Consider the following 27053-nt stretch of genomic DNA (forward strand, 5'->3'; position numbering starts at 1 on the left):
CTTATCACCAACCGGAAGTTGAACAATGGCCAAGGTAAAATAAACTACTTATCACCAACCGGAAGTTGAACAGTGGTCAAGGTAAAATAAACTACTTATCACCAACCTGAAGTTGAACAGTGGTCAAGGTAAAATAAAGTACTCGTCACCAACCTGAAGTTGAACAATGGCCAAGGTAAAATAATCTACTTATCACCAACCGAAAGTTGGACAATGGCCAAGGTAAAATAAACTACTTAAACCAACCGGAAGTTCAACAATGTCCAATGTAAAATAAACTATTTATCATCAATCGGAAGTTGAACATTGTTCGCAGGTCAATAATGAAAAGGACAAAAACAGAAACAACCAATGAAATAACAATTTAAGAACTATACCTGTAGGCACAGACAATGTAAAATAGCAGGATAATAAGTATAACACGAATCAGCATGATAGTGTGATGGTTGACAAATGGCCAAACCTAGCTGGTGAAATACATCATCCTCTCGTCAGTTTGTCTGAGAGGTTTACTCTTAGTCTTCATGAGCCTCATTGGCTCAGTTGGTTAGCGCGCCAGCGCAGCGTAATGACCCAGGAGCCTCTCACCAATGCGGTCGCTGTGAGTTCAAGTCCAGCTCATGCTGGCTTCCTCTCCGGCCGTAAGTGGAAAGGTCTCGCAGCAACCTGCGGATTGTCGTGGATTTCCCCTGGGTTGTGCCCGGTTTCCACCCACCATTTTAAGTGTAATATTCTTGAGTACGGCGTGAAACACCAATCAAATAAATAAATACATAATCATTGCTTCCAGGAAGAATGTTAAGTGCATTGCCGATGGATAGAAATATAAGGGTGAAATATAAGGACAATGACACTGGCTATAGCAGACTGATCCATGTCATTCTGATGTTTAATGACACATATTAACCAAACAATGACCATTTCATCATTTCATCATCTCTACGAAACGGTGGCCTAGAATTTGAATTATCACATATTCCCTAAAAAGGACCAGAAAGAAAAAAAAATGCCAGCTATAAACATTAAACAGAAAAAATTGCAGGCTTATAACATGTAACTATAACTATGTACCTCGTTCATTTACACTCTCTGGATTTTTTTTCATTCATTTCACATATCGTTCCCAAATCCACATATTTCTTGCAATACTATTTATTCTGTCTCTTTTTATCGATCATCTAAATCGTCCATCTTTGTACTGCGTTTGTTTTGCGCTTTGCTTACATTATTATTTCATTCAAGCACGGAAAAAGTGAGCAATTACACTCTTCACAGATCCATACTCTCATCCTGTCTCCTTATGCAAAAATGCAATATCACTGTAAATATAAGTGTCTTACAGGTCGAAATTCCAGACAGTCTGGTCATCGGATAATAGGCTCTCGAGCGATGCCAATTCTAATAAGTCTGTCTTACTTATCAGTTCTTCACAAACTTGATGTTTGTGGCGTAACACCTGGGGATGGGGGCGGGGGGGGGGGGGTGGGGGGGAAGGGGTTGGGGGATTGATGATACAAAATGATACACTGACTAATAGATTAATGACACGAGGTTTGAAGTAAATCAGAGTTGGAGCTTTAAGACGGAAACATACAAACATATATCGAGAATGTGACTAAAATAATAAAAATTGGGGGCATTTTAAATCTGCTCAGCTGTCAAAGCCAGGCCATACTGCTATAATTTAACCTGTCGGTGTACTCTCTTTTGACGTAATTGGGTATGATACAGGGGCAAACCGTTTGGAGCCCGGTTTCTACCCACCATAATGCAGGCCGCGGTCATATAAGTGAAATATTCTTGAGTACCGCGTAAAACTACAATCAAACAATCGAATAAGACGTAGTTTCGAATCCGTGTAATGCTAACATGTTTACATAGGTGCTATGTTTTTTGTCTCGTTTTATTTATTTACTTAATTATTTATTTTATGATTGCCCACCAGACCTTCGTACGTACGACAATGCAGAGAGAGAGAGTCAGGCTGAGATGGACCTGGACTAAGAGTTATCCCAAAGATCAGAGGCTCCAGTGTCACTGTGTAGCGTTAGGGCGCTTGTCTCCATTTGATGTGGATGTTTGGCAACTGTGGTGACAATACAGCCATTCCACAACACAGTGTGTTTATTTTTACACAATTAAGCCGTGGTTCTAGGGAGTGTATAATTTGTTACCGTTTAAACATTTATATAAACAATAAGAATAAAATCCTATCTGAGACATATTGACATGAAGTCGGGTTTCATCAGTTGTCGCCTTTTGTTTTCTGATCCAAGATTCGAAAAAGATATACAACCCTTCCTCTATGCTACTATGATACAAAACTAGAATGCGTTGTCTACTTGTTTGGTTGAAATCAGAGATACACAACACGAAAGATAACAAATGACTCTACACTTACTGTATAATCATTCAACCACTAGGTTTAATTCATAAAACCATAAAATTAAAAAAAAACACAATGAGCTAACTCTAACGAGAGACATTCGTTTGACAATTGCTTTGGCTTTGGGCTTTACAGACTGAAGTCATCGGCAACTATCGCACTCTGCTGCTTTGATTTTAATCTCTATGCTGTAGTTATGTTTATACTGCGTGTTGGATTTGGAAGGAGCCCCGGTGCTGCGTAAGACTGGTGGGTTTCTCCTGGGCTCTTCCCGGTTTCCTCCCACCATAATGCTGGCCGCCATCGTATAAGTGAAATATTCTTGAGTACGGCGTAAAATACCAATCAAATAAATAAATAAAATAAATAAAATCCATGATAACAGTGTACTGTTCGACCGCTGTTTGACATACTAAATGAAATACCAATGGCTTATTTGTTTATTTGATTGCTGTTTCACGCCGTAATTAAGAATGTTTCACTTGTACAAGGGCGGCCCGCAGGTTTCTGGCTGACCTTCTTACGTACAGCCGGAGAGGTAGCCAGCATGAGCTGGACTTGAGAGACCCCTGAGTCAATCCGTCACACTGCTACCGAGGCAGCCCAAAGTACCCCTGATGAATAGCATAAGTTACCTTGAGCGGCAAAAACAGAAAAGACAGGAATGTACTTGGACTGATGTCTTCTAATAATTAGATATATTGTTCATTTGTTACTTAGCAACAAAATAGTCTAAGACTATAAGGCAGAAAAATATTTTCATGTATTTAATTCGTACATCGTACTTATAGTTCAGTACCGTCTAATGAACTGCAGCTAATATCACTGCATCTTTTAACCAAATTCTGCTTAGGGCATGGTGCTTGGAGACGTGTACGAAGCGATACTTTTTGAACATGAACAGTCAGAATAAAACCCAAATTGAGGTAAACTGACAAGAGGGCTTATTTCATGGGTAATATGTGTGACCATCTACCAATTATCACATTATTTTTACTCTCTACGCTGTAGTCTTTCATACCGATTTCAATAATAAGACCGCTGCTGAGGTGAAACTAGTTACTTTCTATAAAGCTTGGTCGCTGACAAAGAATGATTAGCTATTTATCATGGCTTTTTCTTACGGCAATTGATCCGCCAATTTGTTTGTTCTAGCGATTGAAAAGCAAACGTCTTAACCACTCCTCGGCCATGATTTGCTCTAATGTTTACATTGTTTACTTACTTATTTCATTGGCATTTTACGCTGTACTCAAGAATATGTCACCTGTACGATGGCACCCAACATTATGGTGGGATGAAACCAGGAAGAGCGCGGTGTAAACCCACGATCATCCGCACGTTACTACCAGTCCTTCCTTCCCTCGTACTGCGGGAGAGGTACTTGAACTCCCAGCGACCCTGGTGATGAGAGGCCTCTGAGTCTAATGGTTAGATATAGAACTGCTGTTGGATGGGTATGATTGGCTTGGCTATTGCCTGATGTCACGGAAGTTCATGACATTTTGACTAAATTTATATATGTAGGAGGTAATGACGAATGATCCAGGCCATTAACATCGGGGACAGTATGATGTAGGTTGTCTGGACAAACACTATCCGAGGTGTGTCGTCTGAATTTCTACCACGCAACTTCAAGATGAGCGCTGGGTTATCTCTCAAGGTACACTCACAGAGACATTCATATACCCGTCCACCTTCATGGATGCTCCGGGTCAAGAAGATGGCAAGACGAATTTCCAAAAATAACGTTCAACACAAACCAGCAAGGAACTCAGCATTTTGGACGCAGTGTGGCTGTATGCGGCATTTAATGTTTTTTTCCTAACCGTGAGAAGGCAAATGAGCATTGAATTTTTTAAAACAGATTCCGTTAAAATGATTGCACTGTTCCGAATTTGAATACGTTAATATCACAAGTCTGGTTTTCTCTCCAGAACATAACACAAGTCTGGTTTCCTCTCCAGAACATATCACAAGTCTGCTTTCCTCTCCAGAACATATCACAAGTCTGCTTTCCTCTCCAGAACATTACTGGCTTGGTAACAGTAAATCATAAAGGAAATACATAGTCTAAATATGGATTGTTTGAGCCATGAGTAAAAGCGTTACAATAGTGTAATAACTGACAAATAGTTAGTTTCCAAGTTGTTTATTTATTTATTTATTTGATTGGTGTTTTACGCCGAACTCAAGAATATTTCATTTATACGACGGCGGACAGCATTATGGTGGGCGGAAACTGGGCATGAACTGGCGGAAACCCACGACCATCCGCAAGCTCCCGCTGGCCTTCAGCATGAGCTGAGCTTGAACTCAGAGCGACCGCATTGGTTGAGAGGCCTCTGGGTCTAATGTTTAGATATAGAGCTGCTGTTTGAAAAGGCAGGATGACTGGTGTACTGTGTAATGTCAAAGAGACTCATGACCTTTTGGCTAAATTTTTATCTGTAGAATGGCGAATGAGCCAGACCACAAGCGACGGGAACAGAGTGATGTAGGTTGTCTGGACGAAATAGACTGTCGAATTATGTCGCCTGAATTATTGCCACGCAACTTCCGATTAGTGAGCCCTTGGTTATCATTAAAGATAGACCCACATGCGTACCGAAACAAAGCGACATTGATATACCCGTCAACCCTAATGGTAAGACGAATTTCCAAAAATAACATTAAACGCCAATCAGCAAAGAACGTTGCATTTCGGACGCGATGTGGCTGTATGCTGCTTTTATGGACGTTGCGTGACCGCGCAAATGAGCATTGGATTTTTCAAATCTTATGCGTCGAAACAGACATTCGTATGACTGTTCTCAACCAAAAAGGAAGGCCAATTCCGAATACGACAAATAACACAAACCACCTAGTATAGTTTTTCGTTTTTCACTTACTAGAAAGCCGGTTTACTAAATAAAAAAAAACACGAAATTAATAAAAGCAACAAAACTCCTTTTACCGGAAGTTAAAAATGAAATAATCCAGAAGACGCAGAACTTACACCTAAATACTTTCTTTCAATATACGTACAAGGAAACTAGCATTGAATTGTTTAAATCTTATGCGTCGAAACAGACATTCGTGTACCAGGATCCAGGAATATCAGGAATGCCATTCTGCTTAACAAAATTGCAGAAAATTGAAGAGAATTGATTGCCTGTTGATTTATCTTAGGTAGAGCTGTGTACTCTCGGATCTATGTCTCGAAACAGATATTCCTATATCCGCCGCCAACTAATACGGACGTTCCGGATCAATAATCGTAAGGTCAATTCCCAAAACGACGCATAACACAAAATACCAAAGAAGTAAGAAAGTATATAAAAGTACGAAAATAGGATTAAATCGTACAAAGAAAAGCAATCAACCATTTTCAATGATGTTAGAAAGTCACAAGATAAGTTATAGGTGACTGAGTGAAATCAGTATTCAAATAGTGTACCATGCTAGGATATAAGTTGTCCGTAACATACTATGTATCTCTTTGATCTTTGACTGCAGCTGAGTTGATTAAATCATGAGTAAAACCAGAGAAGCCAAAAGAAGCCACCATAATTGACAAATGGTCACAAGTTTTAATGTATATGCCCAAATTTTAACCGGTGAAATACGGCCTCTAGTCAATTTGCCTCGGCCAAGCTTTATTCCAACTGTTGATGTGAACGCATAATTAGTGGCAAATTACATGCCACCTGGTGTAAGCATCATTACAGAAACTTGCGGCGATGTTAACTGCACTAAATTACCTCCTGCAATTTTATGGAAAAAAAAACACCACAAGACCGACGATCAGGATGGAACTCAGGGAGCTGTTTGTACTCCTCGAACCATTAGCATTTCACCGGATATAGCGATACACTAACAGAAATGTCATACTTTATATAATGCCTGTTTACGTAGACAAGCAGTCAAAATTTCTGTGGATAAGGTTCCTCGTGGCCATGTATACGACATTGAGTATTTACTTCGCCAGGCATGCCAGCTAAATCATCCATTTAACACGTACAAAAATTATCTGCCATACGCTCACACGAGGACTGATCCTAGTTAGTTCCTCAAGGTTATGATTAAAAATGAAAAAGGGCAGTTGCAGCAATTGCATTATCAAATCCACCTTTTTATATGAAAGGTATCTGTTTTATAATCTCGATGTTGCCAATGATGGTGATGTACCTTAAGTTAAGTAGAGTTTTTCGTTTTTCACTTACCAGGAAGCCGGTTTCCTAAACGAAAAAAAACTTAAAATAAATAAAAGCAACAAAACTCCTTATACCATAAGTTAAAAGTGAAACAATCCAGAGGAGGCATACAAATAATAGAAACAAAAGTTACACCTAAATACTTTCTTTCAATATAGGTACAAGTGCGGTGTTACGAAGGACTACAACACAAAACGAGATAATGTAGTCAGATGGATATATTTATGTATTTATTATTTGATTGATGTTTTTCACTGAAATGTAAGAATATTTCACTGATACTACGGCGTACAGCGTTATGGTGTATGACCCGATACTGATAATCACACTGTCTATATTAGCTTTGCTTAAATCAGTTCGTCAAAAATCTTTTATTAACGGTCAGTATAGATTAACAATGTGCCACCAATGACATATGATTTGAATAAAAATGTCAACATACGAATTGGCTTTTCATTGCAGACTGATTTTTCATAGAGCGAGGATCATGGAAAGACAGGAATTCTGATATGAATTGAAGAACAAGCAACAAAACGCGAAGGTAACACTATTTAACTATTCCACACACATTTATTTGGTTTGCTCACTTGGTTTTCAAAACCGTACTCAATAATATTTTGCTGATATAGGAAGGCTGACAGGATTATGGGCCAAGAAAAATGGAGTTGACAACAGCTGCCCTTAACTGACAAACACCTTATCTTAAAAAAGGCGATTGCGATTACAAAGCAACGAAAGCTGATTCGAACTCGACACCGCATTGGTCAAAGGATTGACAACGTAAGTTTAAACCGTTGGTACCATCACACAACTAGACTTGAGTGCTCCCTAGACAGACACATACCATGTGTCTGACAGATAGCTGATTGCCTGAAATAATCTGCTTGTGATATTATAAGATTTTAAATATTAATAAGTACTGAATCCATCAAGGCCTCATAAAAGGGGTGCGGATAACAGTATTTTTGCCGATAATGTGTCTTGCACGAATCACACGAATATAACTTCTGATGAGGCTGTTGACAAATATGTTAGATAACCCCACCGTGTTTGAACTACAACACACCATCATCAACAAAATAGGATCGGACTGTGGCAGCTTAGTGACGCAAAGTTCCACCAGTCAGAATCCAGCGTTAGATACTTTTAAATGTTTAATTCCACAGGCTGATTAACCCACGGACCGCCGAAGGCACCCTGTTCTCAAAGGCCACAGTTTACCTGTTATAAAACCGCAGAAGTTTCATGTCTGCTAGGTCATCTGAAGCGCTTTGATCATTAGTATACTGGCTTAGAGGCATATTATTTAATGATGAGTAGAGTTAGACAATTTTACACTGACATTTTAGTATAAAGTCTGAGGCAATATTATTACATCCAGTATCTGGAAAGAATTCGGTGCTTGTACTACGCGATATGTGAAGCTATTTGTTGATGCAGCCAGTCCAATCACCCTCCTGATGGTTCGCTCTCTACCCTCGCTTCACATCACTGTCACCTCTAAACAAGCAAACCTGCGGACTGTCATTGGTTTCCCCGGGTTCTGCCCGGTTTCCCTTCACCATAATGCTGGCCGCTGACGTATAAGAGAAATATTCTTGAGTAAACCACCAATCAAATAAATAAATAAATCTAAACAAGCCCGGACGTTTGGAGCCAGTGAAACCCCCAAAGGCTTGTTAAGACTTAGCCTCGCCACATGTATCCTCTCGCGGAACCATTTAATCAGCATCCATCTATAAAAATTGTTTCAGGTGTTGGTTAGATTAATGTTGTGGATAATTTACACAAGAGGACTGGGTGTGCATAAATGTAATGAAGACATACAGCATAGTGAGAAGTGTGATCGCTGGCAAATGGTCACACATAACCAGTGAAATACAGCCTCTAGTCGATTTGTCTAGGTCAGGGTTTTATTCTGACTGTTCATGTAGATGTATAATTAGTAGCAAATTACACGCCCCCCTATCACCATGGCTTATGCAGAATTAGGTAACAAAATATAGTCATGCTAATTGCAATTTATTTGATGTCACTGGTCTACAATTACTTGAAAATGCTGTGATGTCATTGTATTTGACAATAGCATTTATTAGAAATGAACGTTGAGACAGGCTTTGAGTCTTTGTGTTTTCTGACATCACATTCTCGTCACTTTCCAGTCGTGACACATGCTCCCTGTATGGCATGCGTTGCTCTCTTTATATCACTGCCACCACTAGTAAATTTTGTGTAGAAATCTTGAAAAGGGGGTCACTGGTGTCACAGTGATGAGGCAGGAAATGATGTCAGAAAACACAAAGACTCAAAGCCTGACACAAACAATCCATTTCACTCTTTGTCTCTAACAATATTTTATGCACATGCATTCTCTTTATGTAGAGTATGTACAGCATGATTCTAACCAAAACCGAAAACAATTTTATTGATGGATGCTGACTGACTAGTTCAACGGGAGAACACACGTGGTGAGACTTAGCCAAACAAGACTACGTGCGTCTCACAGGCTCCAAAGTCAAGTCCGTTGTCATGATTTACGGTTTGCGGTCGATTCCTAGTCTAGTAAGCCGTATTCGACTTGGGTGGAAATCCTGCAATATCCACTCGATTTTGTCAGAAAATGTCAGAAAGGCCTGTCACTTTTCTCTTGTTTTTTTGCAGTCGTCTTTAGGATGGAGAGAATGACAGATGACTTGATTACCGATATCGGCTCATAACTGATGTTAGACGTAGAAAGCCGTAATAAAGTGACAGACTTTTGCACAATCTGTTACCCCTATATTCAGAAAACCATGTGGCTCTTCGTGGGATTTCAAAAACATATTTCCAGTGATAACATGAAAGGGTTGGAATCTTACCACTGCCTTATTGCAAGATTAGCATTTTAATGGTGCGCTCATGTCCCCACCCGCATCCACACCCATCCTCGTCATACAAGCATAAATTTATTTATTTAGATATCTGATTGGTGATTTACGTTGTACCCAAGAATATTTCCCTAATGACGGCGTCAGCATTAAGGTGGGAAAGCCACGACTATCCGCAAGACCTTCCCACATACGACCGGAGAGGAATCCAGCCGAGAGGCAAGGACGTGTTCATGGCTATTTCTTTAATCAGTTCATGACAAAAGCAGATCACGTGACATTAAGTAAATCCAATAACAGGCCTGGGCCTTACATAACACAGAGCTGAACTCATTCATCTTGAAGTAGAAGAACACTTTAAAGATCGATATGTAATCGATATTAGATCTATATGAGACTCGTTAGTTTCCTGGCACCAACGATAAGTGGTGCCGGATCTTTTGTTTTTTCTTTATTTCTGTCCGTTGCAAAAGAACAAGATTTTCTTGGTGTAATTGTTTTTTGGGTTGAAAAATTAAAGACATTTGTTGGTTTTTAAACGGGCTGCTAGGGTTATCAGCCTTTAACGTCCCTTTCCTTTCTTTTTTTTTTTTTTTTGGTTGTCGGCTGATTCAAGCGGGTGTCAGAACAGACTTTACGTTTCACTGAGTCAATAAATTAGAATTAGAAAAACCGCCCATCTGAAAGGCACTGTTTTCCATTTTTATTTGGAAACAAGTATGAAAGAGTTTTATATTATATAAGGAGGTCACAAAAGAAAGAAATATGTCACTTTCATAAAATAAGAGTGATGACTATAAAGAAGGCATAAAATGAAATACCCTGGTGAATTTACTCATATTAAGTCTCCCAAAAGGTGGTTAGAACGCCAATGCGGCGCAATGACGCAAGAGCCTATCACCAATGCGGTCGGATTGAGCTCTTCCTGGATTCCTCTCCGGTCGTACGGACGGTCCTCCAGCAACCTGTGGATGGTCGTGAGTTTCGAGCCCAGTTTTGTCTCCGCATAATGATGACCGTCGTCGTATCAGTGAAATATTCGAGTACGGCGTAAAACGTCAATCAAATAAATAAATTAATACATATTAGATCTAAATGTACGTGAATCTGGGCATACACTACGGAGTGATGAACGGAGTACTAGTATCTCGAATGCGGACAACGACAGAATAGCATTTGCCAAAGACAATGGGGTTTCTTTACCACTTGTTTTTTTATTTATTTTAATGGATTATTCTTTGTTGTCGAACTCAAGAATTGTCACTTATGCCATGGTGGCCATTTGTATGGTTAGAAGTCACTCAAGAATCCGGAGAAAACCATCGGCCGTTGACTATTTACTGGCTAACTTTAACACGTGTAACATGTCATAATGATCGTCGTGCGAGACCACACAAGCGAACACTGCCAACCGCTCCTTACTGTAAAAGGGTGATATATAAGCGCTATCTACATCATGGCTGGAGAAAATTTCCTAGAGGCAAAGGCATGTACCCGAAACTCAGAGATTGATGGTTCAAATCCCCAACAGGTAATCCCCGTCACATTGCCACCAAGGCCTAAGTATTATGAAAGCAGGGGTGCCTATAAAAAATACTTTACAGGGGTATGAGATTAAACTCTTTCGTTATGAAAATGCAAACTTATCGTCTCTGGCCTGACCTAAAAAAAAATTTAGTCTGGGTATTTCTGCTTTTCTGCCCTAATGTTATTGATATTCCCGTCTTTCACATAAACCATATCGTCGAGTGGCAATAAGGTGTTGTTGTGGTTATATGCTAGAAAGGGGAGATAAATCATTGTCTTTCATTCACTGGTTTCCTGAAGCTATACGTGATTTTCTTCGAAGCGTAATACGTCATTTGGTTATTTATTTATTTATTTATTTATTTGATTGGTGTTTTACGCCGAACTCAGGAATATTTCACTTGTACGACGGCAGCTAGTATTATGTTGGGAGGAAAACGGGCAAAGACAGGGGCAATCCACGACCATCCGCAGGTTGTCGGAGCCTTTAAGAGATGTCCAATATAAAATACAAATCGATTTGTAAGTATGTCTTGGTTTGTTGACGTACACCGTGTTATTTGTTTAATTTGTAGGCGACCTTTGTCTGGGTTCATTGATCGTTATTGTCTTTGTTTGATTGTTTTGTCTTTCGATGATATACTGTATTTTCACATCCTTGAAATGTTGTACATTTGCATAAGCGTACTGTCATTTGGTATCAGCGTTTCAAACACGCGGAGCAATTTGAGATGCCAGATACATTCCGCCTAATAAACTGTGAACAGACACAGATGTAGTTTTTTTTATAAAAGCTGTCAGAAATTGGATTATCGAAGACTGACTTAAGTCGATTATTCATCTCTAATGTAGTCTGACACAATCGAGCGCGAGCATTTCATAAGTCGTTGATTCATTTTTGTTCAACGCCAGAGTTAAGAATTTATCACTTGTCACAAAGTGGCACTACACTATCTATTTGCTTCTTTACTGGCTGCTAATGCTTAATTTGTACTTACAACATCCCAGTCAGTTTAAATGTGGAAGAAGCCGAAGTGTCCGGGGTAAACCACTGGTCACTGGCAAGGCATTGCCAAACTTTACCACGTGTGACTTTCAGGCTAGCACGCCCTACTGCTTCAAGACAAGTGGTCTTTAACGAACTTAAGCCAAGAAAAAAGAGCCCCAGAAGCGTCGGCGACCGTCTGTTGTTACCAAGCACTGCTATGTGACCATTTGCCGGCCAGGGACTATTTAACTCCATGGTACAGTCTCTGTCATGATTTCTGCTGGAAAAGATATCTGATTTTGACGTCTGATGTCTGAGTATTCTACCTTAAAAATGTTATCACAGATAACGATACCCTGGAATGCAAATATAATCTATAACTGATGGACAGATATACACAGCTGAAAAGGAAACAATATGGGAGTTTCGACCTCGAACTCTTTCATTGCTCAAGGTAAAGACGACCTAAAGTATCACGTGACCTGTCAAAATGTTAGACAATTATCGCATTTATTATGGCATGGGTGTCTAAAAAATGTTTCTCAAAAAGTTGTTTACTTTTAAGCGAACGATGAAGAAAATTGACGAGCTGAACTTTTGTCAGCTTAAGGACTTACTGAAGTCCTGCGATGTTATTTGTGCCTCCGGTCACGTCATGATACAATAGGACTGATTTACCTTAAACCACAGAAGAGTTCGGACTTGAAATTCCTCTGTTGTTCCAAAGCTTACAATAAAAAGCTAAAAGGAAATATATGCGTTGTCAGGGTAGACCACAGCCCATAATGGCTAACTTAGCGGTTTGTTTACTTGTCATACGAAAACTACAAGAGCCTTACCTGCAATCGCCAGATTGATGATGAAAAAGTTCATGCGGGATGATCTCCTCTTGGATTTCAAGATGGCCACCAGGACCGCGGAGTTCCCGCAAACAATGAGAGCGAGGAGAATGCAGAGGAAGGTCACTTGTTCTGTCTACAACGATACAACAAAGGCATTGTGATAATGTAGAATGTAAGGGAAAGGGAGATATTTGTGATATGAGTTGAAAGGTTAATACGCGTTTGAACGATTTGTATGAGGATCAGACTGATGTATGTTCAGTGATGACGATATTTTGTGTCTCATATATCCTTGGCACATGTAGATATATTTGTTTATTTATTTTATGTATTTATTTATTTGATTGGTGTTTAACGCCATACTTAAGAATCTTTTTCACTTATACGCTCATGGTCAGATATATTGGAGCAGAGAAATGTCTTTGTATTGAAACTCAAAGCTTAATTTCCAAGAATATTACCGGATTCGAGATGCATCATTAACGCTTAATAAATATCCATGACAACAGAAATACAACAACGACATACATACATAGAAGACATGCGAGAACAGTGTCGCCTAATAAATGACAGTTAACATCACTGCATTTCTAATTTCTGATCAGCTCGACCCATGATGCTAACGAGCCTGTGCTTTGCTACTGTATGTATTTGCGTGGACATTGAGGTAATCTAATGTAATGTAAATGTGAGACCTTGTTTCACCGTATTTATCCGCATGCACCACCGTTTTTCCCACACTGTTATGCCTATGCACAACCGTTCTCCTACAATGTTATCTATGAACCGCCGTTCTCCTACACTGTTATCCGCATGAACCGACGTTCTCCTACACTGTGATCCTCATGAACCACCGTTCTCCTAGACTGTTATCCCCATGAACCACCGTTCTCCTAGACTGTTATCCCCATGAATCACCGTCTTCCTACATTGTTATCCTATGAACTACCGCTCTTTTAAACCTTTATCACCATGCACCGCCGTGTTGGTACAAAAACCCATTCACCAAACTACACGTTGAAAAGCAGGCGATCATTGACTTTCGCATTTTCTAGTCCCACTGAAATGGTCATTTGCCAAGTTTTCCTCCTTATTATGGTAATTTAAGTGCTAATGTCCCTGATTGATTGGCAGGGGTGAAGAACAGCCGGGTTCTGCTTAACAGGGGCCAAAGAGCACCGCAGAAAGTGATCTACGCGGTAACACAGACTGAGATTCAAGTTTCACCAATCACTCTCTCTTATAGAAAATATAGACTATAGACTAGAGGAATACACATATGTCAAAAAGAATTGATTAGAGGGCAACCCCGATGGTATGGTATGGTTAGCTACAAGTGAATCAAGTGAAATAATTAAGTTGATAATATTTGACTAATGTATCTTTGGCTCCTGATTCCGGCGTGTACTTGGATTCCGCACAGGGTGTTTAGAATCACTGCTTAATCAATGGTTGTATCTAATTCCGCTAACTAATGGCTAGGGGCTGTTTACTCATCGTGTTGAGACACGTTGAATACATGAACAGTTGCAATCAAACGCAACTGAGACAACTTATATTCTAGCATGGCACACGGTTTGAATAGCGATTTTACTCAGTCGCCTAGAACATATCGTGCGTCTTTCCAACATCAATGAAAACTGTTGACTGCTTCTCTGTGCATGATTCCATCCTATTTTTGTACATACACTTTTTTAGTTCTTTGGTGGTTTATATGGAGACAACACTATGTTCATATCTTCTTGCAAGTTTGTATTTGAGGCGTTAAGAGGCGGTTTATGTCAACAAACGACGTCAAATGCCATCCGTATGAAGGGTACCTTGTCACTGGCAATTTGATCCGATAGTATAAACGACTGACCTGAATGGGCTGTAGTTACAGTAGGTTGGAAGTCTTAATGATCGTTGAAAGGGAAAAAAAAGATCTTAAAACTGAAGCAAACACAGCCAGACATATCTAAATGTGCATTTATTCATATTTATACGGTTTTTAAAATGGAATTATATCCATTCAAATGTTTTATTTCTTTAGGTTTGTGGGCTGTATTGCAGTGGTAGAGTACATTTTGACATCATCCTTTGTACATGCACCTACAGGCGACAACTGTGTGGACAGGGTTGAAATTATCTTCTCCTCGTGGGTAACAAGAGCTAATTAAGAGCTGTGTTTATAGAGTAAAAAGTTCTTACGGTAGTTAAAACACATGTGTATGTTTCATAAATCCCAATAAGAACTCAAGTATTTGGTAACATTTAACTCTCTTAAAATATCAACCAAAAAATTAAAGTATGTTGGAGAGATACAGAATCGACGCTGATTGGCTGACAGTGGAGGGTAGGGTTTCTGTGTTAAATCCTGCATGCTTGGTCACGCTTGAATAAATGTACCATACCAAAAATTAGGGCTTAGGCAAGGCATATCTCTCACACCACCCAACCAGAATGGATTCTTTGCCACTTTAACACGTAGGTTTCAATTGTACAGGTGTTGAACCTTCACATTTATGTTACGATGGAGAAATATCCGTCATTATCTTATAGCGTAAGAAGCCTACAGCATAGGCGCCTCAAACCACTGGAAAACAAGGAGTATGCCCGACGACTCTGTTAGAAACCAGGACCTGTCGCACTGGAGGAGTTTATATTTGTTTATTATTCATTTATTCATTAGTTGTACTTCGCGTCAATAATCTTTCCTGCTCGACAATGCAGAGCTCTCTGGCCAATACTAAAGATACAAACATCAATACGCAAGTAATACTTTAATATGACCACATCACGGCCGAATTTCTACTCTCAGGGCAGTTGTCTCCCGGGGCTTGAGACGGGGATCTCTAATGAAGTAGCAAACGTTTTGATGAAGGAAATGTTCATTCTGTAATGGCAAATGTGTTAATGTTTGTTTGGTGAGGATTCAGTTTTTGATAATGTATTTATCGTGTTCAATTAGATCACCATGTTGAAATTTATGTACTTCACACAGTTGAAATCAAAGCTCAAATGAAATACATATTTTGAAAGACGAAAAGTTATGAACTAGCACGGTACACGATATAGACACTGATTTCATTCATTCGGCCTATACCATTTCTTGCGTCTTCACATACATTCTGTTATCGATAACTGATATTCTGTGTTGGTACACGATTTGAATGCTGATTTCACTCGTCCGCCTAGAACATAACTTGCTTCTTTTCTTTGATTTACAATGTGACAGTTGGTATACTAATGTGTGTTTTGACGCCCGGATTTATAATGTGACAGTTGGTATACTAATGTATATTTGGACGCCTGGATTTATAATGTGACAGTTAGTTTACTAATGTATGTTTGACGCCTGGATTTATAATGTGACAGTTGGTAAACTAATGTATGTTTTGACGCCTGGATTTATAATGTGACAGTTGGTCTACTAATGTATGTTTTGACGCCTGGATTTATAATGTGACAGTTGGTCTACTAATGTATGTTTTGACGCCTGGATTTATGATGTGACAGTTGGTCTACCAATGTGTGTTTTGACGCCTGGATTTATAATGTGACAGCTGCTATACCAATGTGTGTTTTGACGCCTGGATTTATAATGTGACATTTTCATATGTAAATGAACTGACATGATGGCGATTTTGGGTGTGTGTGGGGGGGGGGGGGGGGGAGGGAGGGGGTGTTTACAGGTAATATAGTATATGCCTCCATATTGTAATACATACACATGCCTTTTGACATTGTGAAAAGAGGCTATGAAAGACACAAATGCAACAGCCGAAACAACAAGCATATGACGTCTTGGGCGTTCGACAGAACTGGCTGGCCGCGGTTCAACACAACCCGGCTCTTACTGTTTATGGGTTCGTACATGGGAATGTCTGGGAGCAACCAACGCCAGGTCCTGGATTTGCCCAGGGCTCTGCCGGTTTCCTCCCACCATAATGCTGGTCGCCGTTGTATAAGTGAAATATTCTTGAGTACGTCGTAAAACACCAATCAAATAAATAAATAAATACTGTTTGTGGGGCCTTGGAGACAATATGCGGGCCTTTTGGGCAGTCTAAGATTTGTTGATGACCACTTGTCTTCCTCCAGTAAGATATGCATGTATGGTACGTCAAAGTTTTTCAGTAGCTTGTGAGAGGTTCGTGGTTTAATCCGAACACTCTGGTTTTCTCCAACTATAAAACAGTGCACGATCGTATTACAACAAAAACGTTTCCTTGGCTATATATGGCGTTTAACACTAATCAAATAAATAAATAACAGTGGTGTCGGAAATACGGTTTCTACTTACTTTTCATAAAAAACCCGAAAAGGAAAGTACAAACAGAAAAATAAAACAAATCAAATGTAAAGACGACCCAATATAATGGTGACAAACAAAATGACGATACACACAAATGTGCATTGTAGACTGTTAAGCAGATGAAAGAACATAAATAATATTACAAATAAATTTGTTCATTATTATTATACCAGTGTAAACCCTGCAGCTCTTTAACACTTCCCGTGACACTGTAAACCCTGCAGCTCTTTAACACTTCCCGTGACACTGTTAACCCTGCAGCTCTTTAACACTTCCCGTGACACTGTAAACCCTGCAGCTATTTAACACTTCCCGTGACACTGTAAACCCTGCAGCTCTTTAACACTTCCCGTGACACTGTAAACCCTGCAGCTATTTAACACTTCCCGTGACACTGTAAACCCTGCAGCTATTTAACACTTCCCGTGACACTGTAAACCCTGCAGCTCTTTAACACTTCCCGTGACACTGTAAACCCTGCAGCTCTTTAACACTTCCCGTGACACTGTAAACCCTGCAGCTATTTAACACTTCCCGTGACACTGTAAACCCTGCAGCTATTTAACACTTCCCGTGACACTGTAAACCCTGCAGCTATTTAACACTTCCCGTGACACTGTAAACCCTGCAGCTCTTTAACACTTCCCGTGACACTGTAAACCCTGCAGCTATTTAACACTTCCCATGACACTGTAAACCCTGCAGCTCTTTAACACTTCCCGTGACACTGTAAACCCTGCAGCTATTTAACACTTCCCGTGACACTGTAAACCCTGCAGCTATTTAACACTTCCCGTGATACTGTAAACCCTGCAGCTCTTTAACACCTCCCGTGACACTGTAAACCCTACAGCTATTTAACACTTCCCGTGATACTGTAAACCCTGCAGCTATTTAACACTTCCCATGACACTGTAAATCCTGCAGCTATTTAGCACTCCCCATGACACTGTAAACCCTGCAGCTATTTAACACTTCCCGTGATACTGTAAACCCCGCAGCTATTTAACACTTCCCATGACACTGTAAATCCTGCAGCTATTTAACACTTCCCGTGATACTGTAAACCCTGCAGCTATTTAACACTTCCCATGGCACTGTAAATCCTGCAGCTATTTAGCACTCCCCATGACACTGTAAACCCACTAGCTATCTAGCACTGTAAACCACCTCCACTAGTCATCAAATATTTCACTTGTACGACGACGGCAAAGCATTATGATTGGGTGGACCGGGCAGAGCCCAGGGGAAACCCACAACCATCCGCAGGTTCCTTACAGATCTTCCCACGAACGAGCGGAGATTTATTCACCAGGAGCTGTACGCGAACACACCGCGACCGCATTGATGAAAGGCTCCTGGACACAGCGCTGACGTGCTAACCCCCTTGGCTAGGGAGGCCCCCTCTACACTTGACAAAAGTTATTGGCGAACATTCCGACGTATGACGTAAATGAAACGCAAATCATAATTTTGAAAGACAAGTGACATTCAACAAACACTAGAGGGCGCAAACTGCCATATGAACGTTATCCACCGATTACTGTCACCAAGATCCCACGATCAGCGAGAGCCACAGAATTTACATGTTCACTTTTGGTGTTAAGCAACTATAAAACAGACACTAAATTCCCTACCCAATCCTGAGTTTGAATGCGCACCTTGTGTACCATAGCTATTGAAAGACAACCAATTTAATCATCACCGGCTCCTCGACATGTTTCTATTTGTGTACACAAAAATATTTTAATTATTTGATGATGTGCAGTATTTTGGCGGGGGTAAACCTACGATCACCTGCAGGGTGCATACAGACCTTAGCATGTACAACCTGGAAAAAAGACAAACTGAATGAATGAATGCTTGAGGTTTAGCGTCGTACTTATGATTTTTCAGTCAAATTACGACGAGGAGACATTAGTTGTGTGTACATATATTGTGTCTTTTTTATGGGAAGTCGAGTCCATGTCGCCAAAGTGCTGCCGCCACTGAAATATCATGCCGATGACACCAAACATGACACCTCATCCAGTCACATTATATTGACATCGGGTCGACCAGTCATGTTTCCTTGCTCTAACGTCTCAGTGCTGAGCGCCAAGCGAGGCAGAAACAATTACCATTTTTAAAGTCTTTGGTATTACCCCACCCGGGTTTGATCCTGGATCTCCCGACTTCGAGGCGGTCACGTGTGACCATTTGCCAGCTATCACACTGTCGTCGCTGCGCTGGTTTTACTCTGTAGGTTGTCTTAATTATACCCTAACCAATAGACCACCGAAGCGGTTAGGACAAAAGACAAAATGAGATGGACCTGAGCTGACGGTGACATGTCTATATTTATTTATTTGATCTGTGTTTAACGTCGTACTCAAGAATATTTCACTTATATGAAGGCGGCCAGCATTATGTTGAGAGGAAACAGGCTGGAACAACCCACGACCACCCACAGTTTGATGAGAAGCCTTGTCACGTATATACGATCGGACAGGAAGACAAAATGAGCCAGACTTGAGATCACAGCAGATATGTCTCTATACCTAGCCTATGATTATACTGACATGATAAGCCATTCACGTCCCTGATATTCAACTTTCGGCAGGGTTTATCCAATCAGCGTGGAAGTCTGGAAAATTTGTCCAAATTTGTCTAGAAATTATTTCCGCTTTCCCCACAGAGAATGCAATTCTTAAGTCCTCGCTGTTTTCATGTGTAAATGGCCAAGGGGAGTGTTACGCCCAGGACCAACTGCGGTACAAAGGTAATAATACACGATAGAATGGAAATAATTTCCTTAAATACTAGGCCAGCTATGCTACAGCCCCCTACAAATACAGATCATACATAACAGAGCTCATGAATAACATACATATAAAGCGAGGACAATAAGGAGTTACTAAAGCGCCTTATAGGTAAATCCATTGGGTTTCACTTGGCTAAAGTTTCGAATGAAAATTGACTTACAAGTCTTAATTATATTCTTATTACTTGCAACTAACATCATTGCATTGTTACCTAATTATGTTTATGCCAAAGGGCTAGTTGCTTGTAATTTGCTGCTATTTACGCATTTATAGGAACAGTTAGAATGAAATGTAAATTGAGAAGTAGCCGTATTTTACGTGTGACCATTTGCCAGCTATCGAACTGTCGCGGATACCCTGGTTTTACTCTCTCTGCTGTGCGTCTTTTATTGTATTATTATATATTATAATTATTATATATATATAATATAATTTTATATAAAAAGAATTGGCTGTTGTGCTTTGGAAAAGTAGCTCAAGCCCGGAGTAAAGTCAAGATTTGCACTTATTCGGACCAATATCACATTTGGATATCCTTAATCATACTTTCATTAATCATCGAAATCCGTGATTTTTCATTGACTGCTGGTGTAAAAAAATAATAAACATAAAAAAATTTATATGCATGGACATGTAGCCGACAAAAAAAAGGTTTTGAATTTAGTGTCGCGTTACATCCACCATTACGCTAAATGTCTGACAAAGCCTAATTGCCTTCTCTATTAACCATTTCATATTCTGTCTCTACTGTCAGCTAATCACTGTCGATTCTATATGCATTTAAGTTGCACGTCGCCTTTTGCACTGTGCTGGGAGCTACAAACTCTGGACCCTCAAGAGCCATTTGAACATCAACATCAAATTAAACAAATGACTCTAACTATGGTGATGATAAAGAAATCGTTCAGTTTACAAGGGGTATGAGCGAAAAGCAATGGACGTCTGCGATGGGTTAATCAAACTGCAGTAACACTGCAATGATTTGAAATGCAATAAAAACATGTAAGTGTTTTACGAGCGCATATTTGCAAGAAGAAGTGTGACTTGCTACTATACAGGAAAGGTCGACAGAGTACATAGCTTTGGGGAGCTGTGTTTTCAGACCAAAAAATGCTTGGCCAACTAAATTTATACTGTGACTAGATGCAGTGTCATTATTTTATTTTAACTTTTTGATAGCTGCTTAGTGTCGCATTAAAACAAATTTCACTTATTCGATGGCATACAGTTTAAAGAATGTAGGAATCTGGACTACACCACCGACCATTATCCTATATTACATTGATAGAAGGCAACTAGCGTTTGGCGAACTGCATGTAAGATCATACAGAAGGGTTGAATCCAAATTGTCACCAAAGACCAGAAGACAATGGAAGAGTGAGTGAGTGCTTGTGGTTTAACGTCGTACTTAACAATTTTTCAGTCATATAACGACCAAGGTGCATGTAATGTGTCTCCTTGTTGCAGGACGGATTTGCACCGCTTTTTTATCTAGTGCTGCTACACTGAGACGACTTACCGAATGCAAGTGAGCCGTCCCGCCCGAGCCATTGTACTGATGCAGGTCAACCAGTCATTGAACTATCATCTTCATGCTGAACGCCAGGCGAGGAAGTTACAACTGCATCTTTTAAAGTGTTTTACATCGTACTTTCACAGTACAGCAACCTTTCAGTCATATGACGTAGCGTCACAAGATGTGTGTACATATGCTGTGTATACTTTTGGCAGAATGAGTCTATGCCACCAAAGTGCTGCCGCCACAGTACTGCCCGATCCTAACGATATACTGTGCGCGCATATTGATCAGGTGTGGAGCGGATTCTATGCGGACCATATAGCCATGATGGGCGGCACATGCGCGGATGTTGACAGCATCCTGATCGCATTAAACGCAGATATTGATGTAGTCTGGTTTAGACCGTTTTACGTCACTTTGGCCTTTGCTACACGCTAGCTATAAACACGACATAATGTATTAGTGAATGGTCTATCATTCGCCTAACTCTCACCCATTCAAGCCAGTAAAAAGGTGAGCTAGCCCAATGACTGACGTTCGAGTTTTGCTTTCCCGTTTATTAGTGTTAGTGGAAATGTACAGTCGTAACACCATTCCCGGACAACCGGAGATGATGAAAGTTCTCGCCAAAAGCTGTACTAACATTAGAAATTATTCATTCGTGGTGCTTAAATTATCATGTATAAGTTCTGATATAATTATACAATATATTAAGCACTTAAATTGACTTCATCAGAAAAATTCGCACTGGAGAAAATCGTGTATTGTACATGTAGGTTATGGTTTTGCATTTACCGAATAGTTACGGAAACAGTCAAAAAACTCGATCTGCGTATTATTATGATTATGGGCGAATTAGTAACCATGCCGTGAACTAGACAGTTTGTGACAAACCTCCTGACTTAAAACTGCAGCCGAAACCAGCGCGGACTGGGCTCGAACCCGCGTCGCAGCGAACCAGCGGTTAACAATCTGAACCAGCTTGGTCCTGGATCAATAAGTCGCTGGATCTCTGTCATTAACATTTATTTATTCATTTGATTGCTGTTTTACGCCGTACTCAAGACTATTTTACTTATGCAGCGGCGGCCAGAATTACGGTGGGAGGAAAACGACCATCCGCAGGTTGCTGAAGACCTTCCTACGTAAGAGCTGAGAGGATGTCAGCAAGAGCAGGACCTGAACTCACAGTTACCGCATTGATGAGAGAAGTGCTACTCCCCTCGGGCACGGAGGACCCCCTGTCAATAATAAGGTTGATGGAAAAGCAAGCATCTTATGCTCTCGGTATGGATAGTTCACACTGCCTGAGCGGGTCCCAATGTCGTTTTAAGGAGGTCGCTATTGCTCGAGGAGAAAATTTCTGCATCGGTTATGATCTGAGTTAACAGATTTCCCGCCTGACCTTAAACGCCAATATTTCAAGGTTAAATTTCACCCAGATGAGACCGCGAGGATATCTCAACCTGATTTGAAGAACATCACTATCGGTTTGACGAATGCCATGGGTCTGATGTTTCTGCATTTTTCGTCCAAAATCCCACTGGCTTATACATTGGAATCGACAAGCCTTCTTCGTTGACGTACTTATAGTTTAGGGGACGCTTTCACAAAAAGACTGTAAGTTGATTGTAAATTACGGAGATTACAATTGTAAGTCTATTTACATCCTCTTGCAAACACGAATTGTTATCTACTATTGTGTTCACTACAATCAAAAATTGCAATCGGCTGGACCGTGTTGTAAACAGACCTTCCTACACTTGCCGCCAACCCAAATGGAGGGAGTAAGTGAGAGCTCAGAGTATAACGTCGTACTTAACAAATTTTCAGTCATATGACGACGAAGGTGTCTTTAGTGTGCAATCACCGCTTTTAATAAGAAACGACAACCTGGTTGTAACCTAAACTAGGATTGACCCTGGATCTACCAACAGGTATGGTCTACTTGTGAAAGTAATTAAATTGCTACAAAAATGTGACTGTCAACTAAAAAAGACAAGTTTCATTCCTAAAATTAACCTCACAGTCTCTTAAAGATATATGTATATATAATTTTACTTGATTTATTTAACTATTTGATTGGTGTCTTAACCCGAACTCAAGAATATTTCACTTATACGACGGCGGCCAGCATTATAGTGGGAGGAAACCGGGCAGAGCCCGGGGGAAACCCACGATCATCCGCAGGTTGCCGACAGACCTTCCCACGTACGGCCGGAGATTATATAACTTTAAAAGAAGGTAGTTAGCTTGACATAGAACACATGTGAATAATATTAGATGCGTCAAGTCCACGAAGTAGGGAGTCCACCTTATTTTAAATTGCCTGAACAATGAACAAAGTTGGCATTCTCTTCATTCGGTCTGAACTATTTTAGCCCAACTAACACCATTGCAGCCATACTGACACCATTGCTGCCATACTGACACTACTGCTGCCATACTGACACCATTGCAGCCATACTGACACCATTGCAGCCATACTGACACCACTGCAGCCATACTGACACCATTGCAGCCGTGCTGACACCATTGCAGCCATACTGACACCATTGCTGCCATACTGACATCACTGCTGCTATACTGACACCATTGCAGCCATACTGACACCACTGCAGCCACACTGACGCCATTGCAGCCATACTGACACCATTGCAGCCATACTGACACCACTACAGCCATACTGACACCATTGCAGCCATACTGACACCACTGCTGCCATACTGACACCACTGCAGCCGTACTGACACCATTGCAGCCATACTGACACCATTGCAGCCATACTGACACCACTGCAGCCGTGCTGACACCACTGCAGCCATACTGACACCATTGCAGCCATACTGACACCATTGCAGCCATACTGACACTATTTGAATCATATGGAAGCATGCTCAGGGATTATTTGGATCCCATCCGCATTGGGAAGTACGCTCTTTAGTTTGCGAGAATGATGAAACACAACTTTCTTTCATCTCTGCAATACTTTCATCTCCGTAAGGAAAAAAACACAACGTATTTCAGAAGGTTAAACAGCTTCCAGTGAAAACAACAAACTTTATAGCTGAAAAATCCATCTAATGTTGATTTCAGACAATCCGAAAAACTGGGATTCCAATGTCTTCATATTCTCTCGGAATCTAGACGTCAAAACAGGCATTCACAAGACGTCAACCAAAATGGACCTTCAGGGCCAATAACCGTCTGACCATTCCAAAAACAACATTCTACACAAACCATAAAAAACTAAGAAAGTCTTTAAAGTACGAAATTAAGAGCGATTTTTGCAAAGTGTAGCAGTCCATAGTTTTCAGTGATGATGGAGAGACGCCAGGAATGTACTAAGAGAAGGAATGAAATCAGTGTCCAAATCGTGTACCATACAAGTATACAACGTTGTCGATAAATCCATACTGAAAAGTGAGCCGAACAAGAAGGTCAAATTATGCAAATATGGCGTAAACCCATAAACACTGCATTGTTGTTTCACAACTGTGTTTAATACATCGACGTCAGTGAGGTTGTACAAACGATAGATCACTGCTCACTACCTACATCAGCCAGGAATTGTTTCGATTACTATACTACTTCGTAAACAAACAATAATTTAATAGATCGCACTAGTGACACGATTTCTTTTTGGTGTTGTGTGCATGCGCGAAGACCTTTCCACTGAGTACAAAGCGTTATTCTACACTAAATATTAAATGACATCGATGTTTCTAATCTTTTTTAGATTAGGGATTGTGGTAATTTTGTATTGTGTTTCACGTATTCTTTACTGCGAAGATTGACGAATAAGTGTTGATTTCTTCACGTCATTGTTAAAGCGAAAATTAGATCGCATTGTTGACACCGTTTCTTTTGTTTTGTGTGCATTTTTTACCGCTTTCCTTGATTCTGGACACCAGCTTCATTCAAGAGTAACAGCTGCTAGCTTCCTCTGTTTTTTGAAAACATATCACAGTCTCTGTAGTCAGAGATGCATATTAGCTGTGATATACGACCTGAAATGCAACAACCTTTTTTGGCTAAATAAATGTAAAGGGCACCTGCGGACTGGAGAACGGTTCGTTAGACATGTGACCTGTCCCTTATGTTAACAAAGCGTCAGTGGAGGAATACCGAAAGAATTCTAACGTCTTATGCCAGGTTTCAACGGTGCTATTCGCCGTATTGAATTCAAGAATGTTTGACTTGTACGACGCCGGTAAGGTTTTATGGGTGGAGGAAACCGGAATGCCCGAAGTAAACCTACCGACAGGCGACAACTGGATTCGAAACCGCGACCCCATGGGTCTGGGAGAAGAAGCACTCAGAAACTGCTTTTGGCGAAATTTCAAGGATAAAATATGGTGGAGGGGGATGTGGGAAGGTACATGAGAGCAGTTTACACATATTCTAAATGTTCGTGTAGAACACCTTGCCCATGTCTTCCTGAAGTGTGGTGGCTGTGAACGATGCTCCCGTTTCCGACATCCAGATGCATAATACACAATATACATTACTTCGTAAAAGAGTTTGAGCACAGTTTCCAATGCCAGTATTGTTCTTGTGCTAATATCGTTTTTTAAAGTTCGTGTTAACCGAATTCCATACAATTTTCAACAACATGAATTACTTATATCTTGTCTGGAAGAAACTAAAATACCATTTGTCTTCCTGACAGAGTTTATGAGCTATAATTATCATCTCGTTTGGCACGTTCGTAAATTTCCATGGCTGGTAAAGTTAAAACGTACAAATGCCTGACTGGGACATTAAACATTTAGGGCAATGAAATAAATTAGGTCTAAACATCTGATATGCATTATATATCATTTGTTTTGCGCAGAATAGAACTTAAAGCACTTATCCGGCTTCTGGGTTTGGTCTAACAACACCTAGGTAAACAGTACCTACGGATTTTAACGTAGCATAAGACACTGCAATTTGTCATTTCTCAACAAACTTGATGATGTTGCAGACAAAACGGTTTTATATGCGCACCCGGAATGTTTGTCCATTGAAAGAGAAATTGTCTGTTTGAGTTTCAAACTTATTTTGCTGTAACCCTTGTCTAGTAGATTCAGTGAACAGCTTAGGATAATAAATAAGTAAAGGAATTCCGGAAAGAAAATTGTTTTTTTTTTTTTTTTTTTTTTTTGCTTTGCTTTGTTTTTGATCGAAGGTTTTCTTACCTGGTAGAAGTAGTAAGTATCCTCCCCTCCGGTAGATCCATTTAGAAAGGCGGACGTAAGGTTCCCCGTAAAATTCCCCACCATGAGCAAATAAGCGGCGTGGCCCAAACTGAAGCCGTCGCCATCCATACTTTATGTGAGCTCTGGCAGTAAGCCCTTCACTTTACGGACTCCCCGATTATTTGATTAGAGTCTCCCTGTAAAAACTGCTGCAGCTTCCCCTAGTGTCGATCGATGGGTGCCTGTCTCTGTAGTTACATCCGCGACAACTCCGATCTTAAAGGGACGAAGAACTAGAGGAGACAGCATTGAGCTGGGATCCAAAGGATAAGTATGGATCGACGATGGGCGCTTAGTTCACGAGATAGGAAGGCGGGGCGAGAGAGTAGAAAGCCAAAGGCTTTTAATGGTTCAGTTTGCAATGGCAGATACCATTCTGTTTTG

The 27053-nt window shown here is 40.3% G+C and overlaps 1 protein-coding gene across 1 annotated transcript in view; it reads right to left on the bottom strand.

Moving 5' to 3' along the window:
* The window catches only part of LOC135464893 (cardioacceleratory peptide receptor-like), a gene marked incomplete at its 3' end in the record, with an annotated part of 68159 nt that extends 41421 nt beyond the window's left edge, over positions 1-26738 (bottom strand). The window contains exons 1-2 of the mRNA XM_064742461.1: positions 26610-26738; positions 12804-12939 (exon numbers count right to left, since the gene is read on the bottom strand). Of these exons, the coding sequence (XP_064598531.1) occupies positions 12804-12939; positions 26610-26738 (265 nt within the window). The remainder of the gene's footprint in view (positions 1-12803; positions 12940-26609) is intronic.
* Between the last annotated feature and the right edge of the window lie 315 nt (positions 26739-27053).

Source organism: Liolophura sinensis, chromosome 4 (genome assembly GCF_032854445.1).
Source record: "Liolophura sinensis isolate JHLJ2023 chromosome 4, CUHK_Ljap_v2, whole genome shotgun sequence".
Taxonomy (NCBI): Eukaryota; Metazoa; Mollusca; class Polyplacophora; order Chitonida; family Chitonidae; genus Liolophura; species Liolophura sinensis.